Genomic DNA, 14900 nt, shown 5'->3' on the forward strand with positions numbered 1-14900 from the left:
GGTAGAAAAATAATAGATCACGACGTTTCGATCGCAACACAAGCAATCGACATCAGGCGGGACAACCACAGCAAGAAAAAACTGCTGAAGTGGGCGAGAGATCTGCCATGGCACGAGATTATATAACACTCGGCAGAAGGGGGGGAGAGAGAAGGGGGGGGGGAGAGGTGGGGCAGAAAGTGGACCCCGCAGCAGCACCCGGGCCACTGGAGTAAAGTGGACCACCACGGCAGCACTGGAGAGATCGGCTGCAGGGGGGAGAGAGAAGGGGGAGGGGAGGAAGCGGGGCAAAGAGTAGACCCCGCAGCAGCCCCGGGTCACTGGAGTAAAGTGGACCACCGCGGCAGCACTGGGGAGATCGGCTGCAGGGGGGGAGAGAGAAGAGGGGGGGAAGGAGGCGAGGCAAAAAGTGGACCCCGCGGCAGCACCCGGTCACTGGAGCAGAGATTGGAGAGAGATGCAAAGAGAGAGAAAGACACACAGAGAGTCGGAAATAACAGCTGACATAGGCAGGTAGGATGAAGACATCACAGTCAGTTAATACTTTACCTGGTTAATAACGTCCTTCCAATGATTGCTCAGTTTGTACCCATCTTCTCAGTTGAAGTTGCGTCTGTGTTTATATATCTGGATGGCTTCATCAACAAACCTCTGATAATAGCCGGTGGGTTTGCAGAGTACCTTTGTCTTGGAAAAGTCAATTTAGTGTGAGCCCACTGTGTTAAAACAATGATCAGCAACGGCAGAGGTATTGGTCCTACCATGTTTCAGATCTGCATTGTGTTCGCGAACGTGGTCCGAGACATGTCATTTCGTTTCTCCCAATGTAACTGCTGCCGCAGCAACAACTCAGTTTGTAGACACCCCGGTATTGCACATCAGGAATCACATCCTTTACAGATGGGATCAAATCACGGGTTTTGCGTACTGTGTTGAAACGAACCTGGATCTTGTGTTTGTTTAAGATTTTGGAAATATTTTGGTAACCCCTGCTATGTATGGCAAAGTGATGGTATTGGTTGGATCCTCAGATGGTTGTCTCCCCATGGCTGAGGAGACAGCTTTGCGAATAATACGGTCAGAATATCCGTTCATCCTGAGGGCTTGGTGTACGTGCTCCAGCTTACTGGCTAGGTGATGCTCGTCGGAGATGCAATGGGCCCTATGGTGTAGTGTTTTGATGAGGAATTCTTCCGGGCTGGATTGTAGTGAGAGTCAGGCTTAAGATAGGCATCCGTGTGGGTGACTTTCCTGTAGACAGAGTGTCCCAACGAGCCATCAGGTCTCTTCTCGATCAAAACATCCAGGAATGGTAGCTTGCCATCCTTTTCCACTTCCATGGTGAATTTGATAGACGGGTGTATGGAATTTATGTGGTTGAGAAATTGGTTCAGTGCTGGCAGGTCATGTGGCCAGATGACGAACGTGTTATCTACGTATCTCTTCCACAAGGAAGGACGTAGGGTGGATGTCTGGATGGCATCTGTCTCAAATTTCTCCATCAAACATTCGCTACCACTCGCGATAAGGGATAACACATTGGGGTACCCTCATTTTATTTGTAGAATGTACCATTCCAGGTGAAGTAAGTGTTGGTAAGGCAGTGTATTACCAAAGTTAGTACATCTGGATTCAGTCCCTGTTGGACCAAGTCTTCAATGATTGCAATGGTATCAGGTACAGATGCCTTGGTGAACAGGGAGACTACATCGAAACTGACAAGTAAATCATCTGGAGACAGTGAGATGTCCTTGATTAGAGAAACCAAGTGAGATGAGCTAAGTACAGCTGAGTTGGTCTTGCCCGTGAAAGGAAGTAGGTCTCAGACAGAAATTGGGCCAGTTTGTAGGTGGGTGAGTTAATGGTGGAGACGATAGGACGGAGCAGGGTACTTTCTTTGTGGATCTTTGGAAGGCCATAAAATCTGGGTGATCTAGCAGCCGAAGGTTTTAGAGAGCGATGCTTGTTCGAATCGATAAGAGAAGTTGAATTAGTGATGATATTGTTGTTTTTGTAGCTCGGCGGTTGGTGGGATCTCTGTTGATTTTGGTATAGCTGCCATCATTAAGAAGGTCCTGAATTTTGTTGTTGTAAGTGGTTTTATTCATGATGACAGTGGCATTGCCCTTGTCGGCTGAGAAGATGACTATGTCATCTCTGTTTTTTTTAATTTGGAGAGTTCAAAACGCTCGTCCTTGCTGATGTTGCTAACGGGTTTCTTAGCGTTTTTGAGGATAGCAACGATGTCAGATCTAGCAACGTCTGCTGGGATGTGTCCCAAGCCTTTGAGGGCTACGTCGACCTGGGCAATGATAACATCCACTGGGTGTGTTTAGGGGTGACTGTGAAATCCAACCCTTTAGCTAGTACTGATTTTAGGCTGTTAGAAATTGAGATGTTACTATGATTGATGACAATCTTGTTAACATCTAACTTTTTAGCGTGTGGCTCTGGCTTCTCTTTTGACAGGAGGTTGAATTTAGCAATCAAGTTAACTTTACATTTGGTTGACATCGAAGTAGATTTATCGAAACTGTCATGTTCTCTACATGGTCCCAATCAGATGTGGACGTTATATCTGTTAATTCTAAGTGTGATTGTAAGAGAATCATGTCTAAATTATCAAGTTCAAATCGGAGCAATCTTATTCTCTATGAGATTAGAGCTAGACTGGCCCTAAACAAGATCCGTTTAGAGTTAAGAGAAGTGACAGCAGCAGATGTGAGTGTAAAGGCGATCGGTATTACCTTGGTGTCGCGGCATCTCTACAGAAAGGTGAAAGACTCGATCAGGTGAGCCTTCTTGTCTCCCATTATGTTAAAAGATCTAATAGTTGTGTGGAAACCCTCCCCGTAGAGGCGGTGCAATCTTGATTTGAAGCTTTCGTGACTGCAGGAACCCATACTCTTTGGTTCTTTCGGTAAAGTCACGTAGATAGAAATATAGTAGATTATGACGTTTCGATCGCAACACAAGCAATCGTCAACAGGTGGGACAACCACAGCAAGAAAGAGATCTGCCATGGCACGAGATTATATATGCCTCGGCAGTAGGGGGAGAGAGAAGAGGGGGGAGGAGGCGGGGCAGAAAGTGGACCCCACAGCAGCACCCGGGTCACTGGAGTAAAGTGGACCACCGCGGTAGCACTGGAGAGATTGGCTGCAGGGGGGGAGGAGAGAAGGGTGGGAGGAAGCAGGGCAGAAAGTGGACCCCGCAGCAGCACCGGGCTACTGGGTTAAAGTGGACCACCGCGGCAGCACTGGAGAGATCGGCTGCAGGGGGGGAGAGAGAAGAGGGGGGGAGGAAGCGGGGCAGAAAGTGGACCCCGCAAAGTTATTTTTTGAGTGGAAAAATTGTAACTTTCGATGCTTTTGGAACAAATTAAGCCTTTAACGTGTATTTCCGATACTCCATTAACGACCAAATCACTTAACGACCGGTTTCGTGGAACCAATTACCGCCGTTATGAGGGGTTCACCGTATACGCTGTCATTTCACCCATATGTGTGTGAACTTCTTTCGCACCGTACGTGGCCAACCGACAAACTAAACACAACAATCAGCAGTTCTAAAGACGTGAGTTTGTCAATCTAGACAATAATTTAAAAGTGTATCGTCGCTCCCAGTGGCTTCCTAATATCGGAAGGGAAGAGCGTTTCAGATGGCCGCAGAAGCAGCAGCCGCATCTGAATGTGCCGTGCGATGATGCGGTGACCCTCCACATTTGAACCTTATGGCGGGATCCGGGGTTCCATAAGCCCCCGGCTCTCGCATAACCTGCGTTGAGACGTCATTTTATGTCTGTTGAAGGTGAACGATACGGTAATCTATTCATCTCGACGAGCTGTACACGATACGATAATCTAAGTTTAAAAGTTTTGTTTATGACTACAGCAATTTTGGCAACGACGGGTGCTTGGTAAAGAACGAGAGGATTTATTTCAAGTGCGTTTATGTGGGCGGTGGGACGATTTTGACTTTCGTTTATTCGGATCCCCGGGGTCCCACCATAAGGTTCATATAACCGAATGTTATTGTGACAACCGCAACGGTGACAGCTACACTTCTAAAGTGTTCAATGAGACCACTTCACCTTCAAGATAAACATGTTATCGAACAATAATAACTAACACATGAATCGTACCTTTACAACGGCTCCAGTGTGTGGACAAACGTTCTGTTGAAAATTGTTGTTGGTAACTCCCTGCCTTGACCCAACGGTACACAATCCATAGCTGCAAGTAATCGACACAATGGATGTCCCCGCGTTGTTTTGAAACTCATTTCCAGACAGGCTGAAGGCAATGTTCTCCGCCATATAACCGACTATTATGGTGATAAGCGATTTTGAAGAACTCAAATCCATAACGTTGGATGTGAATACATTGTCGACCAAATAGAGGTCAGGTTTTGAGTAATAGGAATTAAAATAGACCGCTTCTCTCCCTGTGTTCGACTCAAAGTTGCTGTTCGTGACTCTGACTGTTGCGCAGTTTTGAAAGTAGATTCCTCCAGCGCTGAAACAAAACGCAGCGATGTAGCTTCAATACGCGACAGTTATTTTTCCCCGCAAAACAGCACAATAAATTCAAGGTACATATACATTTCTCTAGTTGATGATTATTGTAATGTCCGATTTTATCGATGAACTTACAGTGCAAATAAACAATTAAACTGAAGTTTACTCAACATCCACCCACTTCACCCACTCACACACCCATCCACCGATTTACTCACCGACCCACCAACTTCCCCACACACGAACCTACCGATCCACTCACTCACACGCGTACCCACCCATCCACTCACCCACCCATCCACTCACTCACCACCCAACCACTACCCACTCAATCACCCACCTACCACCCACTCAGTCACCCACCCACACATTTACCCACCAATCAACTTCCCCACACATGCATCCACCAACCCACTGACCCCCTCACTCACCCACCCGCCATGCTCACGCTCTCTCATGCGCGGCTCGTGGTAACACATTTTTCTGTGGTGGTGGTGGTGGTGTTGATAACCACCACCTTCAGAATCTGTATTTTTACTGCAGGAGGAATCCGATGAGCTATAAAGCTCTATTCTAACAGATGTCCAGTTAGGGGCACAGCATCAGAACATTATCACAAATGAAATTTATAGCAGCAGCCAAATAATCGAATTAATCTGAAATATATATTTTAAAAAAATAAGATATACCCCCAATCTATCCCCTTACTTTTTGGCACCGATCTGTATCTCGTGCATGTTTCATCCAGTCCCCTGTTCCTGGGCATGGTCCTTTGTGCCGTACGTGGACCCCCTACGTCTAAACCCCCTTACCGTGCCCTCCGCGTGATCCCTCACATTCGTGTAACAGCCGCCAAAACCGGATTTTAGCAGGTGACAAGAGAGAAGCATTTTATCGGTACCGTGCACAAACTCACAATTGATTTAATTTACGTGCAGATACAGAAAAATGGGAATTTGCTTATGCTTCTACTGGTACTCGGGACTCTCGAAGTGGCTTATCATCATCATCGATCACATGGAAATTAATTAACAGCAGCCAAAAAATCGAAATAGTCTAAATGCGTGACATTGAATCTAAATGTGGAGGCAAACACGTTCGCTGTCCCTGTCCGAATGACAAGGCAGGGATGGGGGTGAGGATTGGTGGTGGTGGTGGTGGCATCAGTTCCCAGCATTGTGGAGCTCCCGGAGTAAGAGGGGAGAGAGTTTAGAAGTCTCGCTCGAGCCTGTACACCATCGGTGTTTCACGACCTATAAGGCTACTTGATTTGTGACTGAAAAAAAGTCCGTTGCATGATTGCATGCCCGCATGAATAGAATGTGCAGGTTGTAGGCTAGAGAGTGCATATGCGCGGCAGGAATATGAGATTACAGTTTGATTTATTTCCCCTAAATGGAATAACCAGCACGGCCAGTGGGGGAACTCTTTTAAATTCATAATGAAAAAAAATAAGAATAGGTTTTATACCTTTTCTGTCAATAAAACAGGAGTTGTGTTAAGATGTTCAAACACCAAAGAGATACCATCTCATTTCAAGGCATAATCGAGACTGCATTAACCCCACATACCTGTAGAAAAACGTGCAAACAAACGTGATGTGATAATATACGCACTGTCTTTGAAACCGATTGTCCTACACCAGGTTCAAAGACAATACATATGTAATTATCAGAGCATATTTGTTGGTATGTATGTTTTGCCACAAGTGTGTGTGTTTAATGCAGACTCGATGCCGGGAAAAAAAGTATCTTATTTGGTGTTTGAACATTTTGTAGGGGACTGTACATAAAAAGTGTGAGAAGGTATATATTGAGATAATTAGAGGCAGGTGGCCAGAAGGTACTGTACTCATTATTCAATTAAGAACACACGTGTTATAGTAGTGTGGGGGGGGGGCAATATCCAATAGGGGCGGGGCCGAGTGGGTATATAAGAGCAAGGCGCGCGGTTGGGGCACTTGCTCGGGAACTACCGTAATCGTCGACCAAGGTGGACGACATGGGGATGACTGATCTTGAAACAACTAGGTGGAAACTATCGGGGATGACTGACAGCAGTAGTAATTACAAGAGGAACGGTTGTTACGCTCAGAACTGTAAAATGTTGTATTAGAATTCAAAGGTTCTACTTACACAAAATGTACATCTCCAAAGAGCTTTGTTGCAATCTTAACACCTCCCATTGTATTGACAGAAAGGAAATAAAACCTATTATTACTTTGTTTCCATACTTTGATAGTATTGGTAAAAACTTTCCCATATATATAGCTGCTCAACTAGACCTATAAATGCTCTAATACTTGCATTGTCTTTGTACTGTTCACCTTTGGGTGATGGTTTTTGGTCTAACGCCGGTGGTGAGACAAAGCCATAAGAAGGCTGCTATCTCTGGTGTAGGGGTTTAAATGGATAAGAAACGTTACACAGAGCTACTAAATATTTGTGAAATAGAACACAGGTGCTGAGATAAATTAGAAAGAGAACAGGGTTAATTAAGAGCACAGGTGGCAGGACGCCTAAAATCCGGAGAAAAGGGTGGTGAAGGGGTAATTAATGAGGGTGCTGTGGCAAGAGAAAACAGGTGGTGAAGGGATATTGCTTATGCCTAAAAGTTTAGAAAATGGCTATTATTCCCCACAAACTTTGCTTTTGTGACTAGGACTTTATGTAAAGGAATGACACAAATGTACACGTTGTCTCATTGAAAATAAGTAAATTTCAAAATATCACTGTCTTAGTCACAAAAGCTTTGTGGGGAATAATAGCCATTTTCTGCACTTTTGAGGCATAAGCAATTAGGAAATAACTCTTAATACCCAGTAACAAAAAAAATTGTTACAAAATGTTATTAAAGCACATTCCTGCGGAGGGAGCTGGTAGGAACGTTGGGTTGCTCGGTCAACGGCGGCGTGGTGTATTCCGCAAATATGGCCGACTGAGGGTGGACACAAGCCGGCGTGAGTAGGTTAAACGTTGAGTTTTATAAGGGCACCACGGGGTGACCAGCCCCTCCCCACCCAGCCCCACCCCTCCCACCCCCACCCAGTCACACCCTAACCCCACCCAGCCCCACCCTCCCCACCCAGTCCCACCCTCCCCACCCCACCTAGCCCCTCCCTCCCCACCCAGCCCCTCCCTGCATGACGGACACAATAATCCCCTGTGGGCTGGTGTAACTAGGAGGTTCCTACCAGCATGAGTGGATTACTAACTTTGCTTTTGTGTCCTGGTCACAAAAGCCAAGTTAATGAGGGTGCTGTAGCAAGAGACACAGGTGATGAAGAGATAATTAGTGAGAGGGTGCTGTAGCAAGAGACAGAGGTGATGAAGATATAATTAATGAGGGGGTACTGTAGCAAGAGAACACATACACCTTCCTCTTCTTCTGCACCTCGTCGGAGCTCTTTTATACTGGACAAAAGATCCTCAAATATCATTAACTTCAATACACCAACTCCACAGAGTACTGGTGGAAACAAGATTGGAGCCTGACGTTCTGCAGCAAGGGACGGGGCCCTGTGTGGTTTTAAGTGGACAATCTGTGAAAAAGAGCTTAAAAGTTAATCAGATTTCTCCGGTGTAAATCAGGGGCGGTTTCTTCATTAGGGCGATTGGGTGACGCACCACCAATGTCATTCAACCACAGAGTCACGCTAGCCGTCACTGTGCCTCTGGGTATAGTCCAATCAGCGTCATGCTACGTTCTGTGGAGTACCGCCTCTTTTTGGGCGATTTCCCTCCAGCTGAGAATCGCCCCGAGTGGCCCCATAGACTTACATTCAAAGATGTTTTTTTTCGAACGGGGGCGCTGCAATGCATTCTCTATGGCTTCCGGGAGGGCTCGCCCTAACGTGCTTACGTCATCATACGTGCTTACGTCATCATACGTAAGCACGTTTCATCCAACAATATAATTTTTCGCCACCTAGTGGAATCTTTAATAAAATACACTTGAGTGGTTTGTTTTAATAGTGAGTATAGAAACAAACAAGATGTATTGTAAGAGTCACTTTATTTTTCATTAATATTAAAGAAGTGAAGTTGCCTTTACATGCTTAAGCTGTTAATTTATCCATTGCATGGGTGGACCTTATCCTTATCAATCATCCAGACATTTGCCCCCCCTGAGAGATTTTGCAGGAGCCGCCACTGGTGTAAATACAGATTCCGATTATTCTTCTGATTCCGGATCGCATGGTGCTGTAGCTGCTGCGTCTGCCGTAGCTGCCGTGTCTGCCGTAGCTCCTGTGTCTTCTGTAGCTGCTGTCTACCGTAGACGCTGTGTTCGCCGTAGCTACTTTGTTTGCTTTAACGTCTATGTATGCTGTAGCTGCTCTGTCTGATGTAGCGACTATGTCTGCTGTTGTTGAGTCTGCCGTAACTGCTGTGTCTGCTGCTGAAACCGATGCATCTGCTGTCACTACTTTCTTCCACCTAAATTTGTCTCCGGTATAAATAAATATTCCGATTATGCTGTCTCCTGCTGTAGTTGCCTTCTGCTATTCTTGCTATTGCTCTTGCTTTAGTAGCTGCTGTTATAGTGTTGTAACCGCTGTTGCTAGTTGCAGTAGCTGTATCTGTATCTGCTGTTATTGGTATTGAACACGTTATGATTGTTGGTACTGGGGGCATACGCGTATCGCTGTTGAGGCTAGTTTAACCAGCCACGTCACCAATGCCCACCCAACGTGAGCATCATGGCACCATGGTGGCTAGGATACGTTAACTACCTCGCCTCGTATACAGAAGGGTCATTAGTTCCATACCCACCCTTATGCCTGCTGTATATTTGGAGTTGGCATGTCTCTCTCTGTGGTCGTGTGGATTTTCTCCGGGTCCTCCGGTTTTTCCCCTCCACATTTAGAATCAACATCACGCGTTTAGAGAATGTGGCTGCTACTACAAGTTTCCCTGTGATGATGATGATAGCCACTTCGTCGAGCTATCGTTTGTCATAGGTCACTTCTGAAAAAATTTACCCGTAAAAACAAAGTTTTTCACTATAAATCCTTTATATGCGTGGCGGCTAGAGTCCTCTCGTCCTCTGGCTTGAGATGGCTGCCACCTATGGATCAGATGATTGTCTGCCACCATTAAGCAATTGGTAATTAAATACTTTAAAAAATTCCCTAAACAGTGTAAAATTTTGGGAAAAAATTTTCACTAAAATTAATTGTCACGCACAACGAGTCTGTGTGCAAAATATCAGCTCGATTGGATCACGGGAAGTGGGTTAAAAAACGACCGAAAGATTTGCACGGTCGTAAGCAAGCAAGCAAGCAAGTGAACTTAATATAAAGGATTTAAAAAGAGCTACAAAGCTCAGTAGTGGGCCTTACCTGGTAAAAAAAATCAATTGCTTGTAGTTTTAGTTTATGTGCCACCACAGAACCCAGGGCAAAGACACCCCGGAGCTATTCTTCAGCCGGTCAACTGACGGGTTGGGGGAATTCGAACTTGAATGCCAAAGTTCGTGTGTCGTGGAACCGTTGCATTGCATGTTCAGAGGGTAAAACTATATTTTTTGGGGGCGGATAACGGAAAGTAAAAATATATATAGTAGAACCCCTCTTAACGAGCCACCCTGTTAATGACCAATCGCTTAACAAGGGGGCTCCATAGAGCCCAATGTGTTCGCTTACCGACCATTCCACTGTTAACGATGGGCTGTTGTAGGTACGGTAAATTGATTAAGCATGTTTCTTTTAATAGTATGTGTTTATAATGTCGTTAGTATCTTTATGTATTAATATCCATTGTTTACATATGATAAAGTAGTTTTTAGGGTGAAAAAGGGTAACTTTCGATGCTATCAGTAACGAATTAACCCTTTAATGTGAATTTCCTATACTCACTTAACGACCATACCACTTAACGACCAGTTCCATGGATCTAATTATTGTCAGTATTGAGCAGATAGATTTCTTTAACAAATTGTGATATATAAAAAAATGCATTGACTTCATAAAATTAAAACCATGAAGGAAAATAGCACCAGTTTAACACATAGGCTCTCGCGGCCAATGTTATATATAATAAGATGTTATTTTGTGTTATTCCGCTATTTAAGACCAAAACAGGAGGATTTCTCCACAACCCTGGCCGTCGCCTGATGATACTGGTTGTTTACATGACAAAGTCTACTAATTGGCCCTGTCGGTTGGTGGCAGTTTTACCAACACATTTACATTTAAGTGTTCTAACCCAAAAAAACTCTTATAGAAAATAGTACCATTTACAAAGGTGTACCTGTTATTTCTGAATGTTGAATCAGACACGATCACATTCGGTGAGTTTAAGACCTTCAATCCGTACTCCGCACTGCTTTCGGATACAGTGACATTGCTCAGTGTCAACGCACCGTTTCCATCGATAACGTTCCCATGATTACCTGAAAACAAAAGCTGATGTTAAAATGTAAAAATATGCACCATTGCATGTGATGAGATGAATATATATACATATGGAGATCGGTCGTGTGGCAGTGGGTGCGCTGCACTATTAACCTGGCAACCCGAGGTTGATTCCCCGTTCACGGCCACCAACACCAGTGACGATTATCTGAACCGGTCGTGGGCCTCTCCTAGGTCGACTCAGTCTCAAATGAGTAGCCTGGTGCGGTGTGTAGTAAACATCGCCACTAGGAAGACAAAGGTGGCCGGGTATGGTGCTGACCACCCACCCCCTCGTAGGCCACAGTGCCGGTAGCCTTCACAGGTGCTGCTCGATTGCAGCAATTGCCCCCAACAGTCTGTTAAAGGCTATACGGAGGATCTGTATCTTAGTATCTTAGTATATGTGTAATAAAGGACTCCTTCACACGATGTTGGTCTCCGTTGGTCCTTTATTGATGTTCTTCTCCTCCTCAGCCCCGCTGGCCTCCTCCTCAGCCCAGCGTCATCTCTCCTTGCGCCCCGCGCACTCTGCAGCTACTCTGCTGCCTGTGCAACCTCGCACCCTCTGCTAGCCCTCCACTAGCCCTGCAGCTACTCTGCTGCCTGCTGCAACCTCGCACCCTCTGCTAGCCCTCCGCTAGCCCCGTGCAACCCGCACGGTCCCACTAGCCACTCTGCTAGCCCCGTGCAACCTCGCACGCCCTGTGCGCCCCGCGCACTCCGCTCTCTCCGCACCCCGCTGGCTGGCGCCGTCTGGCGAGCCCTATCAGCCTCGCAGCTGAGGGCACGGCGGCCACCCAACGTGGTCTCCCTCTTCACTCCCTCGACTGCCCCAGATGTGTTCCGGTCTCCTTCCTATAACCTCTCTCCCACGTGACCCTGACTCCTCTCTCTCCCACGTGACCCTGACTCCTCCCTCTCGGATCGTCACATCCGGCCTGCCCATTTACGCTCGCTTTACATATGCGCCTTATGGCGGGAGTCCGGGGTCCAATAAGCCCCCGGCTCTTGCATAAACTGCGCTGCGACATTATGTTATGTCTGTTGAAGGCGAACGATAAGCCAATCTATTTCTCTCGACGAGCTCTACGCAATGCGCTAATCAAAGTTTCGTTTATAACTATGGCAATTTTAGCAACGACAGGTGCTTGGTGAAGAACGAGAGGATTTATTTCTGGTGGGTCGCGGCATTTATGTGCGCAGTGGGACGGAGTAGCCAAAAATAAATTAATTAATTACGATTTTGACTTTCGTTTATTCGGGACCCTGGGGTCTCACAATAAGATCATTTCAAGTTCATTTATTAGGTATAACCCTGTGAGCCATGCGGCTCTTGAATCGGGTGCAACCGCAACAAACAAAAAACAAAAACATGAACAAAAATCATCTTAAAGTGAATATGTGACTGAGTGCAAACAGAAAATCCAAAAAAAGACAGCAAAATATTGCAGAAAAAGCAAGGTTCATATACAGCAACATATAATACAGTAACACATAATGTACCGTATACTTCTATTTTATTTTGCACAGGTATGGACCGGCTTCACAAAGTCAAATATATTACCTGAAAACGTTGATGTGGTGATGTCTATCTCAGAACGCTGTCCCCAGGAATTGATCTCCAAACCGTAGCTCTCTGTTCGAGACATGGAGCTCTCCGTGATGAAAATTCGGAGCTCGGGGCCAGTGAAGGTCATACCTTTTGCTGCACGGGAAACCACCACGTGTTCCAGTCTTACCGTTTGCGTCATTGGACATGAAACGGTCAGATACAGTCCAGTTGAAAGGGAATTGTCTATATAAAACACACATACATGAATTCAACATTAGTATATAACACTTCCACTGCATACATTTGTGGAGTGATTCATTCACAACCGAAAGTACTCACCCAATGTTATGGACACAGCATGCATCATGACATGGATATGCAGGAAGTGAAAAACAAGCCCCTATGATTGGTACTGAACTAGGCCTGAAAGGGGATTGGTTAGAGGCAGGGGAAATTTAAGGGATTGGAGGTCGAAATACAATATGGAAAGATCACGAAAACAGAGGGATTGACAGGGAGAGACGATAAGAATCCGTTCGGAAAGATGGGAAGGTGATTGGCTGGAGGGTAAGCGAAAGGTCAAGGAACCATCGGGAAAGGGGCTTGAGGGATATATTAATGTAGAAGCGAAAGAGTTTGGGACGCTTGGAGTGAAGGGAATCTTTGAACACCATCGAGTCTCGTGCTGGAAGAAAAACGACTCCTATTATTGAAGACTGCCGTATCGGGTGTCACTTTACATTTATATAAGCGCACTCCAACACTTGTTTGGTAACCGTGACGCCGACGCGCAATTCCTTCTCTCCTCTTAACATCAAATGAACCTTATGGTGGAACCGCCGGATCTCGAATAAACGGAAGTTAAAATCGTAATTAATTTCTTTTTGGCGACTCCATCCCACCGCACACATAAAAGTCGTGACCCACCAGAAATAAATCCTCTCGTTCTTCACCAAGCACCAGTCGTTGCCAAAATTGCTTAGTCATGAACAAAACTTTGGAACTTTGATTAGGGGCCGTCCATAAATGACGTCACGCGATTTTGGAAGATTTTTGACCCCCCCCCCCCCTCTTCGTCACACGACGTCACAAAAAGTCAGACCCCCCTCAAATATGACGTCACATAGCTCTGCCCCCCCCCCCCCCCAAAAAAAAAAAACTTGCTTCAAATCGTTTTCAACTATTGGCATCGTAGTGCGAATTTAATGTGGCACTGCACTCTGATGTTACAGGAGAAACATTTATTAAAAAGTCCGTTTCATTAAGGAGAACGTGTTGTTTATATTTATTTAAAGTTGCGCATTTTGATGTGACGTCACATTTCTCAAACCCCCACCCTTGTCACACATCGTCACTAATGTCTGCCCCCCTCCCCTAGGTGCGTGACGTCATTTATGGACGCCCCCTTATCGCATCGTGTAGAGCTCGTCGAGAGGAATAGATTGCCGTATCGTTCTCCTTCAAAAGACATAAAATGACGTCGCAACGCAGTTTATGCGAGAGCCGGGTGCTTATGGGACCCCGGGATCCTACCATAAGGTTCAAATAATGTCAAGAAGAGCCTTAACGCCCCCCCACCCCATGACCCTAATGGCACGTGGTATTTATTATTTGTACAATCTTAGTGTTAACCTGGGCGGCCTCTGAGATTGAACCGTGAACCTTTGCAACAAGCGGGCCCGACGCTCTACCACCTGAACCGATTTTTGCAGATGAACGGCCCCCCATTGCTTGACGTGACACATTTATGAATTAGCCGTGTCAGATGGCGGAGGGTTCAGCGACGCACATTATCATGTTTTTACATGAGCTAACCCGATATAAGATAATTATTATTAAACGTATTGGTTATGAGAGATCTACGAACAATATATAAAATAAAAATATATTATTCTGATAGGTATGCACTCACCCACGCGAACAAAACGGAGATCCACTTGAGAGCGGAAGATGGCCGATGCCGTTAGTGGCATTGAGGACCTGCAGGTGCTGGATCACAGAAACTTGACCTGGTGAAGGGACATCGGGTAACACGATTCGGAGCCCCGTAGATCACGAGCCAGCGAACTCCATGCACTGTGTGCGCATTTTGTGCAGCCCAACCTTTGTGACAACCCTTCCCTGAACGAGGACCAAACCGCACACTTCGTACGTCATTGGGGGGTTCATTTGCCCATGGCTTCGCTGTGCCGGTTGGTGAGGAGAGGGGTTTGCAGAAGGGACGGGGAGCACAGACGGCGGAGCACAGCTCGGCACGTCAACGAATTGTTCTACACTGCACTCTGCTGCCTGCCAATGTATACCTCCCACCCGCAACCGACAACACCCACTGTGTTGTGTGTGGTGGTCACCGATGTAATCTCACACTATCCAGACTCAATTTTGCTTAGCTTACGAGCACATTTTTTTACTTAAACACTTGATTTGCATTT

The 14900-nt window shown here is 45.8% G+C and overlaps 1 protein-coding gene across 4 annotated transcripts in view; it reads right to left on the reverse strand.

Moving 5' to 3' along the window:
• Nucleotides 1–14900, reverse strand: part of LOC133359837 (uncharacterized) — a 145523-nt gene that overhangs the window by 34691 nt on the left and 95932 nt on the right. For 3 of the 4 annotated variants that reach the window (XM_061578386.1, XM_061578384.1, XM_061578383.1), the window contains 4 exons: nt 14381–14477; nt 12481–12711; nt 10771–10912; nt 4171–4517 (listed from right to left, as the gene is read on the reverse strand). Coding sequence is in view for 1 of the 4 variants with exons in the window: in XM_061578387.1 (XP_061434371.1) it covers nt 4145–4517; nt 10771–10912; nt 12481–12711; nt 14381–14441 (807 nt within the window). In the remaining 3 variants the exon portion in view is untranslated. Of the gene's footprint in view, nt 1–4144; nt 4518–10770; nt 10913–12480; nt 12712–14380; nt 14478–14900 lie in introns of those variants that run through there. The other variant, XM_061578387.1, reaches the window with a different exon arrangement.

This window comes from Lethenteron reissneri, chromosome 66, assembly GCF_015708825.2.
Source record: "Lethenteron reissneri isolate LAM-NWPU_2019-01 chromosome 66, ASM1570882v1, whole genome shotgun sequence".
Lineage (NCBI taxonomy): Eukaryota > Metazoa > Chordata > Hyperoartia > Petromyzontiformes > Petromyzontidae > Lethenteron > Lethenteron reissneri.